Source organism: Colossoma macropomum, unplaced genomic scaffold (genome assembly GCF_904425465.1).
Source record: "Colossoma macropomum unplaced genomic scaffold, Colossoma_macropomum, whole genome shotgun sequence".
NCBI classification, from domain to species: Eukaryota; Metazoa; Chordata; class Actinopteri; order Characiformes; family Serrasalmidae; genus Colossoma; species Colossoma macropomum.
The window spans coordinates 225,144-247,547 of NW_023495268.1; the positions used below are offsets into that span (position 1 = coordinate 225,144).

Genomic DNA, 22,404 nt, shown 5'->3' on the forward strand with positions numbered 1-22,404 from the left:
CATGTCTTGCTCGTTCCCTCTTTCTCTCTCCTCCTCCTCTGCTCTTGACCATGAAGCTGTTTCAAATGCATAATTAAACATAATTGGTATTGGATGTAGAGTTTTTTACTAGAAGGCCTGGGCTATTAGAGTTTCTATTTACATTTAATTCAATTAAGATTGTTTAATATTGACAGGATTTCACAAAATTTAGCAGTAATTATTCACATCAAAATGCAGTATATGGAATTTTATAGTGAGACCAATGAAGGATAGACAGTTTTCTGTAATTGCAAAGGTGTAATTGAACTGGACCATGTTGTGGGATTTCACAGCAACTGCACAAATGAGAGTGTTGCAGAAGCAATAATTCAGAATTCAGATATATTTACTAAGACTGTCTTACTCGTAACAACTATCTCATGATTAAGATAGTTGAACTGTCATTTGTAAGGCTTTGTAGTTTGTTACTTCATATTTAGATTTACAGTAAATTACCAGCAAACTGGGCACATTACAGTTACAGATGACACAGAAAAATATAGTAGATTACTGAAAGTCTACAGCAGCGTATTATCAACATAATGGATATTTAGTGGACCATTTAAATGTGAAGTTGCAGTTTATAGTTGTTGTTTTACTGTTGTTTACTGTTAAAGGGGAATTCTACCAATTTTTCTAATTTTCTGCATCATTTAAGCTTCAAACTTTGTGCGGTGTTGATGCTTTTGTTACTCAGTGGGTCTGGTTTAAATCAATACAGCCATAACAGTTTGTGTAGCGTAGGGTTCTCCTTTAGCAGCTGTAGCCACTCAGCAGCCTGACCATGTTGTCCACCCTCACACACACACACATATATACAAACACACACACACACACACACACAGACACACACACACTAACAGCAGGCCATGTAGGAGGAGAACAGAGTGAAGGCACTCTCCCACAGCACCTCCACACTTTTACTGCCTGTGGGTTCACCCCAACACCACATGTGTAATATAAATGTGTGGGGGGTGAACAGAGTGAAGACGCTGAAAATGGGTTATTTTATAAGTTCTTCACAGAAAACGGGCAAAGACCAAGGAATTTGAGGTTGAAATAATAATAAATCGCATCATTTTTTCTTTTGATAAACATTGAAAATGGGTCCCACAGACCTGAATACCACGCAAGCGTTAAGATATGAACAAAATAAAACTTACAGAGTCTAAATAGTTCATAGTGGTGTAGGCTCACAGGTCATTTTGGATAATAGATAAAATGGGTATATTTGGAACATCATTCTAGTTCCTCTATAATATGGTGCAGTAAATTAGTAGGCAGATATTTACTGTAATTTTACCATCATATTCTAATGCTGTATATGTTAAAATGCCAAATATTATTTTACAGTAGCTCTCTCTCTCTCTCTCTCTCTCTCTCTCTCTCTCTCTCTCTCTCTCTCTCTGTAGCGGTCCCCTTCCCGCTGAGCCACAGGTTAAGTATGCGGGAGGTGTTCGACTGCGAGGGGAAGCCGCGTGTGGACCTGCTGAAGGCTCACCTCACAAAAGAGGGCCGTGTGGAGGAGCCCGTCGCTCTGCGCATCATAAATGAAGGGGCTGCCATCCTCCGGCAGGAGAAAACCATGCTGGACATCGAGGCCCCAGTTACAGGTCAGAGAGATGAATAGGTGTAGTGCTCAGTTCAGTTTCATCATTATTTTTCTGGGAACAGTCTTAGATTGGAAGCATCACAGTAGACTTCTTTTTTTATCCTCGGCCTGTTTATCTTTAGCTTTTTGAAGCTTTGCAGATGACTGTTGACTTTTCATGGTTTTCTTTGCTGATGTGCATGTGATGTTGAAAGAAAGCCTGTTACCATGTAAGACTGGGAGCAGTTGAGTTTTTAATAAAGTGATAGTTCAGCAAAGAATCAAGTTTATTCTAGTTTTCCCTTAATGTAGTTCTACAATTACAGACTGTAGTCCATCTGTTTCTCTGCATACTTTCGTTAGCCCCCTTTCACCCTGTTCTTCAGTGGTCAGGACCACCACAGAGCAGGTATTGTTTGGGTGGTGGATCATTCTCAGCATTGCAGTGACTTGTGATGTGGTGGTGGTGTGTTAGTGTGTGTTGCACTGGTATGAGTGGATCAGACACAGCAGTGCTGCTGGCGTTTTTAAACTCCTCAGTGTCACTGCTGGACTGAGAATAGTCCACATCACAATTAGCCAGAGTTTTGAGACCACTGATGAAGGACTAGAGGATGACCAACACAAACTGCGCAGCAGCAGATGAGCTATCGTCTCTGACTTTACATCTACAAGGAGGACTGACAAGGTAGGAGTGTCTAATAGAGTGAAGAGTGAGTGCACACAGTGTTTAAACACTCCAGCAGCACTGCTGTGTCTGATCCACTCGTACCAGCACAACACACACTAACACACCACCACCACGTCAGTGTCATTGCAGTGCTGAGAGTGATCGACCACCAAAATAGTATCTGCTCTGTGAGGGTCCATGGGGGTCCTGACCACTGAAGAACAAGATAAAAGGGGGCTAACAAAGTATGCAGAGAAACAGATGAACTACAGTCTGTAACTGTAGAACTTTAAGTAAGTGGGGAAATAAGTTGGTGGTTTTATTAAGGTGGCTGGTCAGTGTGTGTGACAACAGAAACAGTTTCATCCAGTTGTCAATCAAAGCAAGAGAGGGAAAAGAGAAATGGAGGTGTAGAGTAACAGGAAGGAAACCAGGTGGAAGATGACAGATGTGGAACAGGAGTGAATGAAACAAGGCATAAAAAAACGGAAGAGGAAACAGAGAGAAAAAATAGGAAACAGGAGACAGGAGGAGAGTGCAGGATGATGGAGAGATATGAAGATGCTTGTTTATTTTTGGTAGCAGCTGAAGAGTTTCTCATTTCTTCTAACATATATTCTTGTCCTCTAAAATGGAAACAGTGAGATGGAGTGAGAGAGGGAGGTAGAGAAAGTGGAAATATTTATTGAACATGTCAGTCAACAGAATGACTGAGGGAGGTTATACACGCAGCAGAAGACAAAGACAGAAACCTACAATACTGTCCAATAGGAATATGAAAATGCCCTCAGCAAAACATCAGGTTATGAAAATGGAACAAAATCAGGGGAATTGCACTATTCTAACAACAGAGAAGAATGAGAGTATATCGTTTAAAGGACTTTTATTGATTTTCTGACCTTTTGTTGAGGCTGAGAAGGTAATGGATGTCCAGAGACGTTGGTGAGATGTTGTGAGTCATATACTAAGACATTTGATATGATGTGAACATTCCGTAAATGCATTATGACAGGAATCCGTTCTCACCTAGAACACCGGTGTGGTTGAAATAGGATCATTTATGAAAGAGGGCTTTGTATGATTATTGAGATTGAATCCAGTCACAGGGTTCATCCATCTGCAGACCCAGAGAGGCAGCAGCAGTTCTACACCTGCAGTTTGAGGACATAATGTGACTTTAGCCTCTACCTCTAATGTATTGCGGAGGCATAACACTTGTTGTGAGAGCGTATCACTTAAGGCTATGGCACACTGGCACAACAAACCCAGCAGCATTCCAGTGTTTCTGTTGGGTTAATACAGTTCCAGACAACTCACAAGCCAAATGAGCCAGTGTGAATGGAGGAGGACATTCTAGTATGTTGTGAATGTTGGAGAACATTCTAGAACAGTGGTTCTCAACCTGGTCCTCAGGGACCCTCAGATGGTCCACAATTTTTCTTCATCCCTTTGTGCTACAAGTTGGATTGGAGCAAAAATGTGAACTGTCTGGGGGTCCCTGAGGACCAGGTTGGGAACCACTGTTCTAGAAGAGTGTAAACGAAGGAGACTGGTCTAGAACAATGTGAATGGAAGAGATCAGTCTAAAATAGTGTGAGAGGAGGAGATCACTCTAGAATGGTGTAAATGGAGGAGATCATGCTAAAATAATGTGAGAGGAGGAGATCATTCTAGAGCAGTCTGAGTGAAGGAGATCATTATAGAATAGTGTGAGTAGGGACATCATTCTAGAGTAGTCTGAGTGAAGGAGATCATTATAGAATAGTGTTAGTAGGGACATCATTCTAGAGCAGTCTGAGTAAGGAGATCATTATAGAATAGTGTGAGTAGGGACATCATTCTAGAGCAGTCTGAGTGGATGAGATCATTCCAGAGAGATATGAGTGAAGGAGATAATTCTAAAGTAGTATGAATCAAGGACATCATTCTAGAGTATTGTGAGCGGAGAAGATCATTCTACAGTGGTGTAAGTGGAGGAGATCCTTTTAGAGTAGTGTGAGTGGAGGAGATCGTTCTTGAGTATTGTGAGTGGAGGAGATCATTCGAGAGTAGTTTGAATGGAGGAGATCATTCTAGAGTAGTGTAACTGGAGGAGACTGTAATAATTCTAAAGTAGTATGAATCGAGGACATCATTCTAAGTAGTGTGAGTGGAGGAGATCATTCTAGAGTATTGTGAGTGGAGGAGATCATTTTAGAGTGGTGAGGGTGGATGAAAGCATTGTGTAATAGTGTGAATGGCAGGCATTCTAGAACTGTGTGAATGGAGGAAAGCATTCTATAACTGCATGAATAGAGGAGGCATTTGGAGGCCATTCTAGAACTGTGTGAATGGAGAAGCATTCAAAAACATTCTAGAACAGTGTGACTGGAGAACTTTCTTAAACAATGTGAATGGCAGAGATTATTCAATAATAGTATAGATTGAGCAGGATGTCCTAGCCCAGTATGAATGGAGTACAGCATTCAAGAACATTGTGTGAGGAAGACATTCTACATTCTAGAACAGTGTGAATAGAGTACAGCATTCAAGAACAGTGTGCATGGACGGCATTCTAGAACAGTGTGAAGGGAGCAGGACATTCTAGAGACAAACCTGTATTCATGCCTTTAGGTAGCTAGTGTAGTGCTAGCATAACACATAGGAAGTGGGGAACCCTGAGGTCCTTCTAAACGTTTAGAGAAAGTAAGACTTTAATCATTAAGATCTTAAAACACTAAGATTGTCCAATCAGGATTTTTTCTCTGCGGTAACTAGATAGGTATAGCCAAGTGAGCTCTCCCATTGGTTAGGACTTTAAGGGCTGGACAGATTAACCGCTAAAATAGTTAGGACACGACAGAGGAACCACTGTTTTGATTTCCAATGGGTGGATCCAATTTCATGTGATAAAATGTCTCTAGGCCTTCTGGAAGTCCTAGATATGTCACTGACTGTGAATACGAGCAGCAGTCTAACCAGGTTTCAGTCAGATGTTAGGAATAGAAAACAGTGGCGGCAGTTTACTAAAAAGAGTCACTGTAAAATGCTAGAAGGTAAACTATGTGTTAATATGTCTGTTACCAGCTTCAGAAGAAACATGGAATGATTTCTACAAGATTCAGATGTTTGTGTTTAATCTAGAATGGCCAGAAATGCTTGTGTGCCCCGCTGTTAACTTAGTGGCAACATATTACCAGAATCCTTACTCATTTTTGACTGAATTTCAACATATTTGGCTCAGACTGAAGGCTCTAAAAGATTTGGTCACTGTAGCTGTTATACTTTTCAGATGTCTAGTCGACCTTCACTTAACATATTATGAGTTTTATCAAGTCAAACGAAGTTTTTTTTTGTTTTGTTTTTGTTTTGTTTTTTTCACAGTGCACATAAGCCAAGTTAATAATAGGTAATAATTAGGTGAGCTACTTTGGCTTAGTTAGCTAGCCAGTAATTTTAACAAATAGCCCATGTAACCATAACCCTAATCCTCACCACCAGGGGACACAAACCTGAACCTGTAACTGCAGCAGGACAACTCCAGGTCTCCAGCTCTGCAGATGGATGATGTTGTGGACCAACTGTAGAAGTCATTAAACATCATAGGCAGTCTGTTCTGGACCTTGTTACTGTTTGTCTGCTGACCCCCATAACTTGTGAATTAACTGCAAACCAACTCAAAACAGATCCAGTTAGTGAGCTACATTTTATCATTGCTCTCATAACAGAACCTACTATCACTGAACATTTGTACATATTGAACAGATGAATGCAAACCGTTAATGATTTTAATGTATGTTAATGTAAAGAGATTGTGTACCATATAACTTTGTACCATTTTATATGGTGTGACAGTTTCAATTGGGGAAAAAACTGGTGCATGAGTTATGTTTTGATGTGACAGTGACAGTATGATCCAGCGCTCTCAGGTTATCTCTATTGTTATCTGAATGAAATGATTGTTTATAAAACAGTGAGACAGTCAGCTCCGGTGGTTTTGATGTGGCACCGCGGAGAGCGGAGGAGCTGGGGGCTGTGGATATGTTTTTGTTCCCCAGAGGAGCTTTTGGGAATATTTTAAAGATCAATCAAGTGTGTTACTACAGTAGAGTCCCATTCAGCATGCACACACAGGCACATCACAGCTGATTACCAGATTCTGACAGCCGTCATTTGCTGGGGGAGAACATTATAGTGGATAAACACCAGTCAGTGGTGTCTACAGTTTTTAGCTTCAAAATAGAGCCGTAGACATTTTCCAGTGGAAGCTGATCTTTTCCTAGTCGCACACCTGCACATTGCTGTAAGGTATGTTTGGTAACCTCCTACTACATCTGTGAGTTCCATGTATTATCCTCTGTCCAGGGGTACAATAACATATGTCAATAAAAGCACCCCAAATCTCTGTTTCTTTCAGGACCTTAAAATTCAGATTAGCCTACTGTGTCTAAACTGTGAATGTAGGATGATGTCAGAATTATATCATTCTAGAATAGTGTAACTGGGTGAGATCATTCTATAGTAGTCTGAGTGAAGGAGATCATTCTAGTGTGGTGTAGGTGGAGGAGATCATTCTAGAGTGGTGTAGGTGGAGGAGATCATTCTAGAGTGGTGTAGGTGGAGGAGATCATTCTAGAGTGGTGTGGGTGGAGGAAAGCATTCTGGACTAGTGTGAATGGCAGACATTCTAGAACTGTGTGAATGGAGGAAAGCATTCCAGAACTGTGTGAATGGAGGAAAGCATTGTAGAACCAGCTGAATAGAAGAGGCATTCGGAGGCCATTCTAGAACGTGTGAATGGAAAGGCATTCAAAAAACGTTCTAGAACAGTGTGACTGGGGTACAACTACATATATCAATAAAAGCACCCCAAACTCATATAAAAATCTCTGTTTCTTTCAGGACCTTAAAATTCAGATTAACCTACTGTGTCTAAACTGTGAATGTAGGATGATGTCAGAATTATATCATTTTAAAGTAGCTAAAAGAGAATATACGCAAATTGTTTATGTCTGAAGAGACATAAAATAAACTATTATTTACAGTATGAAATGAACATTTGTAAAAATGAGCATTTTCCCAGTACTAACACTACAGTACAGAGGAGTTATACAGTAAAGAAGGTTTGCTGGGTTGTGTGAATTTAATTTTTATATGCTTAGAGAAGAATATCTAATTCCATCACAGTATTGAGTAGCTGGTATACTGTTGACCCAGAGGGTCTAATCAATACATTCAATTTGTGCTACATATCAAACATATTGCCCAAGTAGCACATTTTCAAAGGAAAAGGTTATTTTTTAAATATTTTACCTCATCCTCGCATTTGCATGTGGGTGCTGTATACACTATTGCACTATTGTTTAAGTGTAGTGAAGACCTGGCTGCTCTGGGCCGTTCAGAGTACTGCACTGTTTTATGTCAGTGTGATTTTAGTGATTGTTTTAGTTGTTTTTTAGTTGTTTTAGGTGGGACATGAAGGGCATTTCAGTATATTTTATAAATATATATTTATTTATATGTCGGGATTTTGGAATTTTCCTAACTTATTTATATCTGGGTCTGCTCCAGTTTGTGGCGATGTCCACGGGCAGTTCTTCGACTTGATGAAGTTGTTTGAAGTTGGAGGGTCTCCAGCAACAACGCGGTATCTCTTTCTAGGGGACTATGTGGACCGAGGCTACTTCAGTATTGAGGTAAGTGTGTGAGGGTTTTCCCTCCAACTCCCACTGTTTACCTCTATGAAAAACAATTACATTATTGTATGTTCCAAAATGTAAATAGAATATATCGGAATGTATTTTCAGCAAATATATTTTTTTGTATAGTCAGGAATTAAAAGTGCACACACAGCATGTATCTAGAGTCTAGTACAGGGGTCAGCAGCCCAAATGTTAAGAAGAGCCATTTTGTCCTTTCAACAAAAATCAATCTTGGGAACCGCAATATTTTATATCCGTTTTACCATCTTGGCTGTAAATGTGTCTCAGTACATGCTAATGTACTAGTATGGGCTAAAAAATATAGTTTAAACAAAAACACAGACTTACTCTGCTTTAAGCTTTAGCTCAGCTATAGCCGCTTTTCTGCAAAAGTAGAAGAGTTCCTGTAAAATGTCTCAATGTTCGATTTTTTACAAGGCTGAAGTCAGTTTCTCATTCGCCAGCTTCTCATTCGAATTTTCCTTTTCCACTTTAAATGGTGCAGCAGTTACAGTCTGGCGCTTAGGCACCATTTAAGGTGAAACAGGAAAATTCAAACAAGAAGCTGGCGAATGAGAAACTCACTTCAGAGTTTGACAGTTTCTTGTTGCAGATTAAATGTATCAGGAAACCAACTGGAGTGTTTATAAATGCAAGTAAGTCCATTTGTCTCCAAATTATGGATGTTTGTCGTAAATCTCTCTCTTTGCATTTTCGTTCGCTGCTAACTAGGCAAGACTGTTGTCTGTGTTGCTCTGATGACCAGCAGTCTGCGTTCAGGGTTAAAAGGTGAATTAGCAGTTATAGCTACATTAACTCCAGCGTTTAAGGCCGTTTATTGTTAAAACTGTGTTGCAGGAAAATAAAGCTCTGCTGATCGTTCTACGTTTACCTACAAATCTAATTCTGCTGTGGAGCCGCAACAGGGCGGTAAAAGAGCCGCAAGTTGCCGACCCCTTGCCGACAGCCCTTTGAATGTCAACAAAAAGTTGTTAAACATCTCTCTCTCTCTCTCTCTCTCTCTCTCTCTCTCTCTCAGTGTGTTTTGTATCTCTGGTCACTGAAAATCCTCTACCCAAAGACGTTATTTCTACTGCGGGGAAACCATGAATGTAGACATTTGACCGAATATTTCACTTTCAAACAAGAATGTAAGTATGACATCACCCGGTGGTTTTGTTGTGACTTTTTTGCACTTGACTGACCTCTCCATGTGAGTCTCTCCCATTTATGCTCTAAATTATAGCACCCATCCCTCTCTCTCTCTCTCTCTCTCTCTCTCTCCTCTCTCTGTCTATGCATCCTTTTTGTTTCCCTCTGCATCCATCGACTACACTGTCTGTCTGGCAATATTTCCATCCATTTTCCTTTCACTTAACTTGTCTTGGTTTTGCCCACAAATGCATTTTTTCTCTAGCAACTTTTGCTGGGTTGAATGTTGTCTGTAATTCCATTCAGCCTAATGAGAAACTGTAGGACAGCTCAGCTTTAGTCAAAATAGCTGAATTTAGAGTGCACTGTATATATAACGTTAGATTTATTTTCTATGCATCTGAGAGATGTTGGGACAGATCAGGTGCAGTTTTTTGTAGTGTAACCGAGCAACCGAACGTTAGCATGGTGGCAAATTCTGTGCAATTTTTCAACCTGTGTAGTTTCAGTTAGCCAGAATGCTGTCCAGGTCGGCAGTATAATCTGAAAACTGAATATTTTGTGGCAGCTCTGAACAAAAAGTGTAAATAATTTATGTAAGTTTAACTAAAACTGATGTGTCTGCTGTGGGTTCTCATCAGGTTGAATAAACACTTGTAGCATTAGCTAAAAAAGAAATTACTTCTGGACGGGGAGTGGATCACTTCCAGCATCCAACGTGTTTACCTCTTAAAGGGAAATTTCTGCACAGTTTAATCACTGAGATAACATCTCTCACAGTCTTCAGACACAGACTGAAGACCCATCCCTTTTTACAGCTCTTGAGTGAGCACTAATCTAAGTGCTTATTGAAATGTATTGTATTGCACTTATGCTGTGTCTAATTCTGCATCCCTTTTCTGGGTATCAACACAGGTTTTTGTTTCTAGCAGTATCTGAGCTCAGTGGTAGTTTGTCACCTATTTGTAGTAGCTAGGATACTTTACTGATTAGACAACAAAGCACTTTTGTAAGTCACTTTGGAAAACAGCGTCTGCCAAATGTTGTTCATGTAAATATAAATGTAAACAAAATCATTCAGAGTGGTTTGGTGTGAAATGGTTCACTGTATCCAAATCCACTAGTGAACCTGAGGTCTTATACGGTACTATTTTGCCTTAAAAAGGCCTGCATGTACCTCTCTAAAGTGAATGTGTTGAAAAAAATTAGGCCAAATCTTTATTTGTAAACTATCATAAAACTATGTGTCATAAAACTAGAACCATAATAGACCCATTTCATTTAATAATGTTCTGTGATGGAGCTTTTAGAGTCATTGAGTTTTTCAGACGTCCGGTTCCTATCAACACCACTGTGAGCAATTCTGACACATGCAAGTTTCTCTAGGACAGAGCATTTCACACCAAACCACACTGAATGACTTTATTTACATCTTAATTATTTAGCTATGCAGAAATGCACAGAGCCCTGTCTACATTTTTCTAGTAATTTTTTTGCCTCTGACTCTTTCTTACCTTTTACTATACTCCACTCCAGGTCTTCCTCCAGAACTTTGTGTTGTCTTGCAGAAATGCTTTCTAGATCAGTCTCTGTCAAGAGAGAGAGAGAGAGAGAGAGAGAGAGAATGATTAGCAGCAAATTAATTTGCTCGTAATGATTGGCCCAGGGAGTCAACGGGTGTGATTTCCCTGATGGAGACAGTAAGGAGTGGGCGCCCTCCTTTTCCATCTGCCGAGTGTCAGAACACACACACACACACACTTTGTAGGACACAATCTTCGCCTACAGAGGGCTGCCCTTAGTTTAAGAGGCCTCCACCCTGTGACAGGGGCAGTAGAGTCTGCTGCACTTTCTTAAAGAAACAGTCCACTTATTTGAAGATAACTCCTGTCGAATTGTATTGCACCAGTAATTACATTGGTCAGTGGTTTCTGCATTTTCATTGTGCTACTAAATGGGCAGAAATCCCACTGACTCAAAACGGGTTTTATTTAGAAGCCAGTTGAAGGGCAGTTGACCTCTGAAGAGGGACTTGAGATAACAGCACTGAAGATCCCAAATTGGAGGAAACGCTGAATTTAGCTGTGTGTAAACATGAGCCTTTAAGCATTTCTTCCCAAATGGGAGTAAATGAATTGTCAGATCTAATGGAATTAATCAGACAGGTCGAAATCTGTTAAATGTAACCACTACAATAGCTGACATGGCGGCGTAGTGACCATGGTGGTCTGTCCTGCTGAGCCGACCCACCTGGCAGCGTAGATGCTGTTCTTCTGAGTTTGCTAATATTACTCTACAAAATATTGGACGTCCTGTGATTTTTTTCCAAGTGAGTATGTGAGCTCATTCAGAGGGCAGTTCAGATCAGTAAGTGCTGATTATTGTTTGGTTTAATCAGAGTAACCTTACCGATGTGTGAATTATACTGCCATTCATGTGTTTATTCAGAAATTTAGAGTTGTGGGAGAAACTACATTTGTTGTTTGTATATCAAATTAATGCCACAAAAGCTGTGGAAGCTCCCAGGATTAACAGAGAAGAGCAGATTAAACAGCAGAAATAGCCATGTTTTGTGTCGGCATTTAAGGGTCAGTGTAAAGTTTTTGAGTAAAGATTTCCTTTTTCAAAGCTGCACCTGACTGTAGCATATATATTTACAGCATACAGTCTCAGGAAAAAGGTACTAAACTGTACCTGGGGTGGTACCCCTCATCACTGGTGTGGTACCCTCAAGGGTACGTCTCTAGTACCTTTAGTTATGAAACATTAATATATCATAATCCATTACTGTTATATTTTTAAGTTGCATTGACTCTATACACCTTGTCTTGACTCTGGGCTTTTTATTTTATTGTTGTGTTTTAAAACGTTAGGTTATCAAAAGCTACAAATATGTGCTTTTCACCTGGGAAAAACATACTTAAGTACATAGTTGGACCTTAAGACTGTTGTGTGTCTTTGAGGGTACATTTATGTTGTTTGTACCTTGATGAACAAAAATGTACCTGCACAGAAACTATTTTCTGCCAGTGTACATAATAAATGTTTTGTGCAGCTATCATGCGAATACCTTGTATGTCCATTTTTGTCGATTTTTACTTTTTTGCATAATTTGGAAACTCCAGTTCCCTTTTGCATTGTGTTAAAAAGTCACAACAAACAGACCAACAGAAAAGGTCCAAAATTGCTTGGAAAAAATCTTGAATTAACTTAAAATTACAAGTTAAATGTGAATTTAAACAGTTAAAAAAAATCATAATTCAGAATCAGGGTTACCAGAGGTCCATGTATACAAAGCAGTGTAGGCATTTTATTTACTATGAAGTGAATCTACTCATGCCATCAGAGTTTTTATGTGTGCTTGTACCTTAAGGGTAAAATAGTGCTAAATCAGGGGAATTTGCCTTACAACACCCTGCATGTACGTTTCTGCCCTGTATGTGTTTTAAAAAATACATTTTAGTCCAAAACTTTGTCTCAGAGCTATTGTAAAAATAGTTTCAGAACTATGGTAAAAATGTCTCAGACATCAGGCAGCTTATTCATTTCACATAATAACACTCTGTGAAGGGTTGCGGTAGCAGTTGGGAGAGCAGAAAATCGCCGATGACCCCGTCCCCTGCAATTTCCTCCAGCTCATTCTGGGGGGCCCCAAGCCACTCCAAGGCCAATTTGGAGATATAATCCCTCCAGTGGGTCCTAGGATGACCCCGGGGTCTTGGCCCAGTAGGCCGTGCCTGGTAAACCCCCACTGGGAGGTGTCCAGGGGCATCCTGATCAGATGCCCAAACCACCTCAACTGGCTCCTCTCAATGTGGAGTACTAGCGGCTCCTCCTGGATGATTGAACTCCTCACCCTGTCCCCTGTTCCCCTTCCTGGATCAGGGCCTTACTGTGGCAGAAGGGCTTGTGTGGTCTAAGGACCTTTAGAGCTGAGTCGCCTGGAGCAATATGCTCCTGGTAGGGTCTCCCAAGGTGATCAGGTCTGGAGACCCAGACTAACTCAGTCCAGAAATCCTCCATGACGATGTCCGGGAGAGGATTACGGGGACCTACCCCTGGAGCCAGGCCTGGGGGTAGTGTTTCTCGCTGAGCGCCTGGTGGCGGGCAGCCCACCTAACCCGGCTGGGCTCAGCCCAAAAAGGCAACATAGGGGGACCATTTGGGCCCACCTCCCTATACATGCCGTATAGGTGGTGTTCTGTCATTCTGGCCACAAATTCTTAAGTCTTAAAAGATGGATGAAATCATTGGTTTGGTGGTCCAAGTGACCAGTGCACCAGTTTCTTTGTTTGTCTATATGCTCCAGTGAGCATGCATGAGAAACAAAAACAAGACATATAGATGTAGAGCAGAGAAACAAAGATGAATAGAGAGCTGGGTGGTGTAGAGCTGTTTTGCTGAGTGATGCAGTGGTGTGACTGAACAGATGGGGAAGATCTGGGATGGCAAAGTTGACACAGTACAGATTGTCTCTCATACACACACACACACACACACACACACACACACACACACACACAAACACACACACTCTCTCTCTGTATCTCAGTGTTCTGTGAAAGTGTAAATGCATGCAGGATCGCTGTGTACTAATCAGACTCAGAAGAAAATAATAAAGCCTCTGAACATTTCACAGCATTTGCATGTATTAAAACTCTTTTCCTTCATTTTTTTCTTTCCCTCCTTCACTCTTTTCTCCTATTCTCTTTTCTCTCTACCCCCTCCCCTTCCCTGCTCCCTCTCTCTCTCTCTCTCTCCCTCTCTCTCTCTCTCTCTCTCTCTCTCTCTCTCTCTCTCACTGTAAGGTAAAATAAAATACTCGGAGCAGGTGTATGATGCATGTATGGATGCGTTCGACTGCCTGCCTCTGGCCGCTCTGATGAATCAGCAGTTTCTCTGCGTGCACGGCGGCCTCTCGCCTGAGATACACACGTTAGACGACATCAAGAAGGTGCGCACACACACACTGCTCATTAAAACATGAATGAATTAAAGCTGTTATTCTGCGCAGTCAATTTGGTTAAATACTTTATTCCCACATTAACCACAAGGCTGTTTTAAGAGATTTAGGAGTGAGTGGTGCACTCAAAAGAAGGAGTGCAAACACTTTACATGCACCCTGCTGCATAACACTGACAAAACAGAGCCTTACCATGCCACATAAACATGTTATGATAGATTTAGTTCACTGATATAAGAGTGTCATGTTACCATTACTAGTTATTGTCATGAAGCCATAATGCTTGATGTCATAACAGCTCATATGTAGTTAGCCGTCTTGACATCAAACAGTATGTCATCCGTTGCGACAATTACCGGTACTACAGCATGTAACGTTGCACTTATAGTATAGTATATTATATTATATTATATTATATTATATTATATTATATGTTATTAATATTAATATTAATATATGTTATATTAATGTGCACAATGTGCCATGACAACTCGTTACAACATATGACATGTTTGTGACATGGTTATGTCAGTGTTATGTAGCAGAGTTCAAGTAAAGTGTTACTAAAAACATTAAACATTTAAAACATTCATAAGTACCGAAGCCTGCTGGTGGCATCGCTTCCTAATAAAAATAATATGTGGCCACCACTTACTCAGTCATGGGACTCTGGACGTAGTAGTCATTTAAAAGTCCTAAATGTGTTTTCAACTCTGACTTTGAATCAGTTTGGTAGAGTGATCCACATACAGTGGGGTCCAAAACCACACGGAAAATCTGGGTTTGTTTCATTTAAACCTGAAAAGAAAGAACAGAATATTTTAGAATTTTGAAAAAAAATTAAACAAAGAAAAGTTATGATAAGTAAAATGAAGAAAAAATCTTAATGATTCTGCACAAATCGTAGGTCACTAACCATAATATATGTTAAAAAAAAACATGTTCTGAGACTTTTGGATCCCTTTTTTATTTTCCAGAAAAAATATCAGCTGTACTAAGCATTTCTGATAAAAATGAACACTATAGGCCAGAATTCTTCAAATCCAATTTTCAGTCCAATTTTCAGTTTTCATCAACAGTTCAGTTGACCAGTGATAACAAAAACCACGACTAGAAACTGGATTAAAGGTCCAAATTTCAGGAGTGCCGAGATAGGCTACATTATATGCAATGTGACATAAAGAACAAAATGATCAAATACAAATGTAGTGTAGTTTGTTTATTTATTTTAACTTAAACTAGTTTGAACCCCTGTTCAGAAGTTGGTCAAAGATACTTATATTTACTCATGACCGAAAGAAGAATAGAGCCAAATGAACGTCAATTTCTATCCTGATAGAGGCTGAATGTACTAAGACGTTCTGCTTCAGTTCTGTATGTATGTCATTTTTGAGCTGCTTCTTTTGTAATTCTATGGAAGTTGTTTTTTGAAAAGGTATTTCTACCTTCATTACTTCTTTGCAGTTAACAGTAATTTATTTGAGTCTGGCTTTAGGCAACTGTACCCAGGTCTAACCTTGTTAGATGGTGAAACAAGACCTGTGAAGGAAAATCATAATGTATAAAATACGTAACAAACTGACATTGAATGGAATAATGAGATTACTGAAGATTCCCGCCCCTAAAAAGACCCCCCCCCCAAGAAGATTCCTGCCTCTAATGGACGGTAATAAGACATCAGTGCCTGATCTCTCTTTCTCTCTTTCTCTTCTCCAGCTGGACCGGTTTAAGGAGCCTCCAGCTTTCGGGCCCATGTGTGACCTGTTATGGTCAGATCCGTTAGAGGACTTTGGCAATGAGAAGTCACAGGAGTACTTCAGCCACAACACAGTCCGCGGCTGCTCCTACTTCTACAGGTAATGCACACCTGGGTGTCTGCATTTGAGCTTGTATTTCTGTGTTATACTATGTGTGATAGAGCTGTGCTGATGCTATAACTACTTGCTTATAACTACTTATTTTGCTATGGCCATGGCCAAATTGGCAAATTTGGACACTTCAAATGTCAGAAATGCACCACCTATGCCTTTAAAATGCACCACATCTAATATTCATTTTGTAATTTGTGTTTGTTTTAATGTGTTGTTCATATATTGGCTGTAATAATTGCCTGGCCTCAACATTTTGCAGGCTTCTCTGTGGTGTCACTTTGCGTGCTCAGGGTTACCAGATTGCTTCTATAGTTTCCAGCCAAAAAATGTTTAAAACTTGCCAAAAATGTATGAAAAAACACCCAACAAGTGCATCATAAACAGTTTAAGGAAAGGTAAACAATAATACAACATATAAACAACATGACAGGTCTTGGCCATGAAGAAAACACCTTTTCTCTTCTCTCTTTTCTCTTTCTGTTAATACTGTCAGTGCTGAAACAGGTTATGGAGAAAGGTAGCTAGGGGACATGACTGGACAGTGGTTCATTGCTCACGATATTACAAGCCTCATCCATACTAATGCATGAACACACAGTTCAGTTAAGGTGGATGAAGTACCTGCTTAACACCTGTAGATGGCAGCAGCTACAAAAGCTGCGTTCAATTTTGCAAAGGTTCCTCTGTAACTTCTACACCCAGCTTGATGTTTCTTACACCTTTGCCATGGTGGCAATGGCCTAATCACACAGGATGGTGTGGTTTAACGTCTGGTTTAAACAGTGTGCGTAACAACATCCACCAGAGTCTCAGCTGGTACACAGTGACTCTCTACATGAGATTCTAGCACGATCAGTGATTTACATCGTATCATGCAGACGTCTTTATCTGCAACAATAAGTAAATGAGAGAAGGGCTCCAAAATGTGAGGTGACTTACAGGGACAATTGTGAAGGAAAGATATATTAATGAGATTTGGCTGTTAGATCCCTGCTATCCAGTAAGGTCAGCATTAATTATAGGTAGTATTGTAGTGTTTTCACACTCAGTTAACAGTATAGCATTAATGTTCAGGCTCTGCAGCCCTTAAACACTTTTACTGGGATGTACACATTTACATCTGTCACAAAAGTCCTGATAATTAGGCAGCAACGTTCTCAGCTACGGCTGAACGATTTGTGGAAAAATCTAATTGTGACTGACTAATTTTTCCAACTAATATTGCGGCTGCAATTTAAATTGTGATTTATTATAAACTGAGATTCAGGCTTGATTTATTTTGGCTAAGATCTCAATATCTAACTTTTTCTGGCCTGAAGCTTGACCCCTCAACGTTGTGTGCCAAACTACCAGTAAGTTGTGGTTGTGATGTCATAACACACGGTGTCTTGGCTGCCTCTGATCGGTCTAACTCATCTACAAGCTTTTTACAAGCTCTTATTAGGTTCAGTGTCCCCTCTTAAAACGTAAAACGTTTTTGATAATGTTTACGCTTAAATAAGATGGTTCTTCAATGGTGAAATGGTTCTTTAGATTTAGGGAAAATGTGTTGTATATGGTTCTACAAAGCACCGTTTTGAAAAGGGTTCTATATAGCACCAGAATGATGTTCTGTTGTTACAAGCTTGACATTGTAAACAGTAGCAGAACCCTTTTTTGTGCTATAAAGAACCATATACAACACATTCTCCATCAATCTAAAGAACCATTTCACCATGCAAAGAACCATTTAAGCATGCATATGGGTCATAGAGTGTTTACGGTTCTATATAGAATGACTGTCTAAACTTTACTAAAGAACCATAAAGAACTCTTTTTTAAGAGTGTAGCTGTAATTTAAAAAAGCCAACAGCTCCTTCACTGTCAGTCATGTACAAAATACACTCCAGTGACTGTTTTTCCTTCGCAAACACTGAAATCTCCACTGCAAAAACAAAAGCACCACAGAAAAGGTCTGCTTTACTGGCGGTGCTGCATCATTTTTGCGCACTAGCAACATTCATGCAAGCTAGAAAGGCAGATTTTGCTACTTCTCTTAAAGGTCTTGGCACTAGAATAATGTACAAAATACACTCCTGTGATGTGTTTCATTCAGTAAAACTAAAAAACTTTAAAAACAAAGATTTTGCACAAATGTTCCGCTTTGCTGGCTGTTTTGATGCACTGGCTTCTGTGATGACGCCTTGATGCCAAAACAAGAAGTTTTCACAGCACTTTTGTTTTTACGGTTGAGTTTTAAGCTTTTGCTTGTGTACAATGTCACGAGAGTGTACTTTGTACATAATTCTAGTGGCGCACTGCTGGAGAGCACTGCCACTGCACAACAGCAGCAGTTCTGAATGATGTGATGTACATCACTGATCGTGATCTTTGGCGGATCTGGCTGAAACCTCATGAGGAAAGTCACTGTGTACCACTGAGACACGAGTGGATGTTGTTACTGGGGAGAGACGTAGTGTCCCACAGGAAGTGGAGCAACATTTTTCTGACTGTAGTTTTGTTTGCATTAAGCAATAATCTTATCTAAGCCTTAATCTGTTTTCTGTGTGTAAAGTTGACTTGAACATAAGAAGAATGTTTGGGAGAAACAATATAAAATAAACCTGCCCTTGGAATTTATGGGGATGCTCTCACTGGAAAATGGATCCACAAACACTTCGCGAGACAGTAACTTTATGTCCTGCTCAGTGGCGTTTCTTTGAGAAAAGGTCCTGATGAGCTGCTACACAGCTTATTCCGGAGGTGTACTGCACCGTCCTGTGCAAATAGCCAATACTTTAACCAGTATGACCCAGTTGCAATGTAGTGATACATCGTGATATTTCAGTCTGTGATATTTGTATCACAATGAGTGTTGAGAGATAGTTGGCAGTGCGCAGTTCTAGTGTAGTGTGTGGTTGTGCATACTTGCGAGAGAGAGATGAAGAAAAGCAGAGCCATTTTTGTTTGTTACATGTGCTCAATTATTCTTTAAGATAAAACCTTTCAGCAGCTTTAGGTACAACCTTCTTACGCAACTGTGAGCCAAAAGAAAGGGCTTTTTTGACTGCATAGATTACAGCTAGAAGCAACATAAACAAACCATTTAGAGTCTTATATGTTTTTTTTGTTAATGTCAGCAGGTATTGTTTCTGGAATTAAAAGCTTGGCGTGTGAGTTTTCCGAAGGGAACCGGGCCCCAATCCCTCTCGCCATTGTTTTATGAAAATTCAGCTGGTGAATAGAGTGCGTAAGGAGAGCTGTGCACGCTGAGTGATTAGGTGCAGCGTGAAAATGAGGCAGCGTTGGTAATTGGAATTGTAAAGCAGCCCAAACAGTGGCCAGCCTCAGCAAAAAAAAACAAAAAAAAACACAGAATTCCCACGATCCCTCGGGACTCAGCGATCCGCCGTTACTATGACAACTGGCTACTACTGCCAGATCTGCTGAGAACGAGAATGATAGGGAGACTGAGAGAAAGAGAGAGAGAGAGAGAGAGAGAGAGAGAGAGAGAGACAGAGACAGAGACAGAGACAGAGAGAGAGGGAGAGACAGAGAGAGAGTAATAGAGAAACACAGAGAGAGAGAGAGAGAGGAAAAGAGAGTGATAGACTGAGAGAGAGAGACTGATAGAGAGTGATAGAGACTGAGAGAGTAATAGAGAAACAGAGAGAGAGAGACTGAGAGATTAATAGAGAAACAGAGAGAGAGAGACTGATAGAGAGAGAGAGAGAGACAGACAGATTTACAGAGACTGAGAGAGATAAAGAGACTGAGAGAGATAGAGAGACTGGAAAACAGGGAGATAGAGAGACAGAGAGTGATAGAGAGGCTGAGAAAGAGACAGAGCGATAGAGAGACTGAGTGAGAGAGATAGAGAGATTGAGAGAGAGAGTAATAGAGAGACTGAGAGAGAGAGACTAAGAGATCGTGATGGAGAGATTAAGAGAGAGAGTGATAGACAGACTGAGAGAGACAGAGAGAGTGATAAAGAGATAGAGAGACAGAGTGTTAGAGACTGAGAGAGATAGAGAGACGAGAGAGAGACAGAGAGTGATAGAGAGAGATAGACAGAGAGAGTGTTAGAGACTGAGAGAGAGATAGATAGACAGATAGAGAGAGAGAGATAGAGAGTGATAGAGATAGAGTGACAGTGAGAGTGTTAGAGACTGAGAGAGGGAGATAGAGAGAGAGAGAAAGATAGAGAGTGATAGAGACAGAGGCAGTGATAGAGAGGGAATGTGATAGAGAGGCTGAAAAATAGGAGAGTGATAGAGGGACATAGAGAGATGAGAGGAAAATAAACAAACAAGTAAATAAATAAGAGCAGTAAAGATGGAGTGAGAGAGAACAGGGGAATGTGTAGAGGGATGGTTGTGGAGAAAGTGATCCGTCTCAAACTGCAGTGAATCAGGAGAGAGAGAGACAGCGAGAGGGAGCCCGAGGCGCTAACGCTAGCTTGCATGCTCACTCTGCTTTCTCTCCCATCTTATGAAATCTGCCAAAATCAATGAGAGCAAACAAACTAGACGAAGATGTTGTGTGTGAGCGTGATCAGCCGTTACCAGTCATCTGGAATACATTACGGTGAGCGACGCTCACTGACTGTGTCATGTTATGATGCTGTTCTTCCTGGTTTGATAGAGGCGTAAGGTGTAGTAGCTGAATGTTAGTCTGTCTGTGTCGTGTAATGATTCCTTTCAGTTTAGTGGTTGCACACCTTCGACCACCATAAAAGAAAGCATGCTGGTGTCAAAGCAACAGAACAGTGAGTAAAGGTTATGTATATGTATATATCACTGTTGACAGAAGAAAACCTTGTATCTCTAAAATGGTAACTTTACAGTAGAAGGAAAAAACCTACTTTACTTTTAATGTAAGTTAATGGAACCAGACTTTTTCCAAATCATTTTGAGTTGTTTGTTTTGGTCCATTCATCATGAAATTTACATACAATGTAAAGAGTAACATGCATTTTCAAATTATGTCAAAAACTAAAAAATGAAAAAATGGAGATACAAGGTTTTCCTCCGACAACAGTGAGATATATATATATATATATATATATATATATATATATATATATATATATAACCTTTACTCACAGATATGACCTCAGCATGCTTTCTTTATGGTGGGGTCGAAGGTAACGTTGTGCTTGCGTGGAAAGTCAGACTTGCATATGTTACTGTCATTCATTTTAAAAAAATGTTTTCAGACTTTACTTTTTTAACGTTTATGATTGTTCTTTCGCTATCTGCTTACACTGGTATGACACTATAAGTGAATTGCTGCCTTACTCAGGTTGTTAATTCACTCTGTGCTAATCATCACTTTGAAAATGTAAACAAAAACTCAACAGTGTAAATATTTGAAGGCAATTATTTACTGCCCACCTTATAGATTATGTGGAATAATTGTTTCAGCACTATGTAATTATTGAACATCATCCCACATTGCTAGAAGTACCTTGCACTGAGCTAGCTGAGCGTTTTCTCCTGATGATAGGTGGGGTGGTGGGAGTAGGAGGTGAAACATGATAAAATTGGTTATTATTCTTCTCCTCATTCAGAGGTCAGTGGTTACTTAGCAACAATACTGTACTCTAAAGGAACTACATTTCTTGGCTGAATACTTGTTTATGCTGATTATTATTAATAATAACTTAAATAATTATCTAAAATATTGTGTTTTTTAATATATTTTATGTTTGTCGCTTTTTTATAAAAGCAGTAAGCCACTCGAGGCAGTGAGTAACTGCAATTTTATCATGGGAAAGGTAGTTTTAGGCCCTTCCCCGTGATAAAGTCGCAGTAACCCACGGCCTCTCGTGGCTTATTGCTTATTGCTGATGAAAGGTGTGGTAGTGCGAGTAGGAGGTAAAACATGATATTATTGGTTATTATTGTTTCTCCCGCCCGCTGGTACTCAGTGATGTAATCAATAATCAGAAGACGTTTTAGAGGTGGGAAATGTCCCTTCACTTCACTCAAAGACTATAGAAAAACAAGAATTCTGTTTTTCAATGATATATAATTAATCATGTTTGTGACCAGTAACATAAGCTAACAAGGTAACAAAGAAAGAAAAAAAAAGTCAATTTTGTTGCTGTGATAAAAGGGCTCAGGGATCGAGTGACCTTAAGCAACCATCCTAGCAAATCTAATTACGTTATTTTTTTGTTTGTTTAATATAATAACTGAATGTTTGTTTAAATACATTTACCCACATTCTGAGGTCGTGAAAATCCTGTATATACATGATAATCACTGCTCTAAGTGTTAGAGATTGTTCAGAAAGAAATATTTGCTTATTGTTGTTTGTCGATGTCTCTCCTGTAATGGTTCCATGATTCCCGACTGAATTCGAACATCCTCCCCACCGTATCCTTAAGATCGTCTTAACTGGTGGAGCGTGTTCTTACAGTCGTCTTTGTTCTGCAGTGCTGTAGGGAAATGGGCCCAGGCTGGTCGAGT

The 22,404-nt window shown here is 39.9% G+C and overlaps 1 protein-coding gene across 1 annotated transcript in view; it reads left to right on the top strand.

The window, feature by feature from the left end:
- ppp3cb (protein phosphatase 3, catalytic subunit, beta isozyme) overlaps nt 1-22,404 on the top strand; it is an 89,599-nt gene that overhangs the window by 40,712 nt on the left and 26,483 nt on the right. The window contains exons 2-6 of the mRNA XM_036561785.1: nt 1,434-1,634; nt 7,833-7,957; nt 9,003-9,114; nt 13,924-14,069; nt 15,795-15,934. Coding sequence (XP_036417678.1) covers nt 1,434-1,634; nt 7,833-7,957; nt 9,003-9,114; nt 13,924-14,069; nt 15,795-15,934 — 724 coding nt within the window. The remainder of the gene's footprint in view (nt 1-1,433; nt 1,635-7,832; nt 7,958-9,002; nt 9,115-13,923; nt 14,070-15,794; nt 15,935-22,404) is intronic.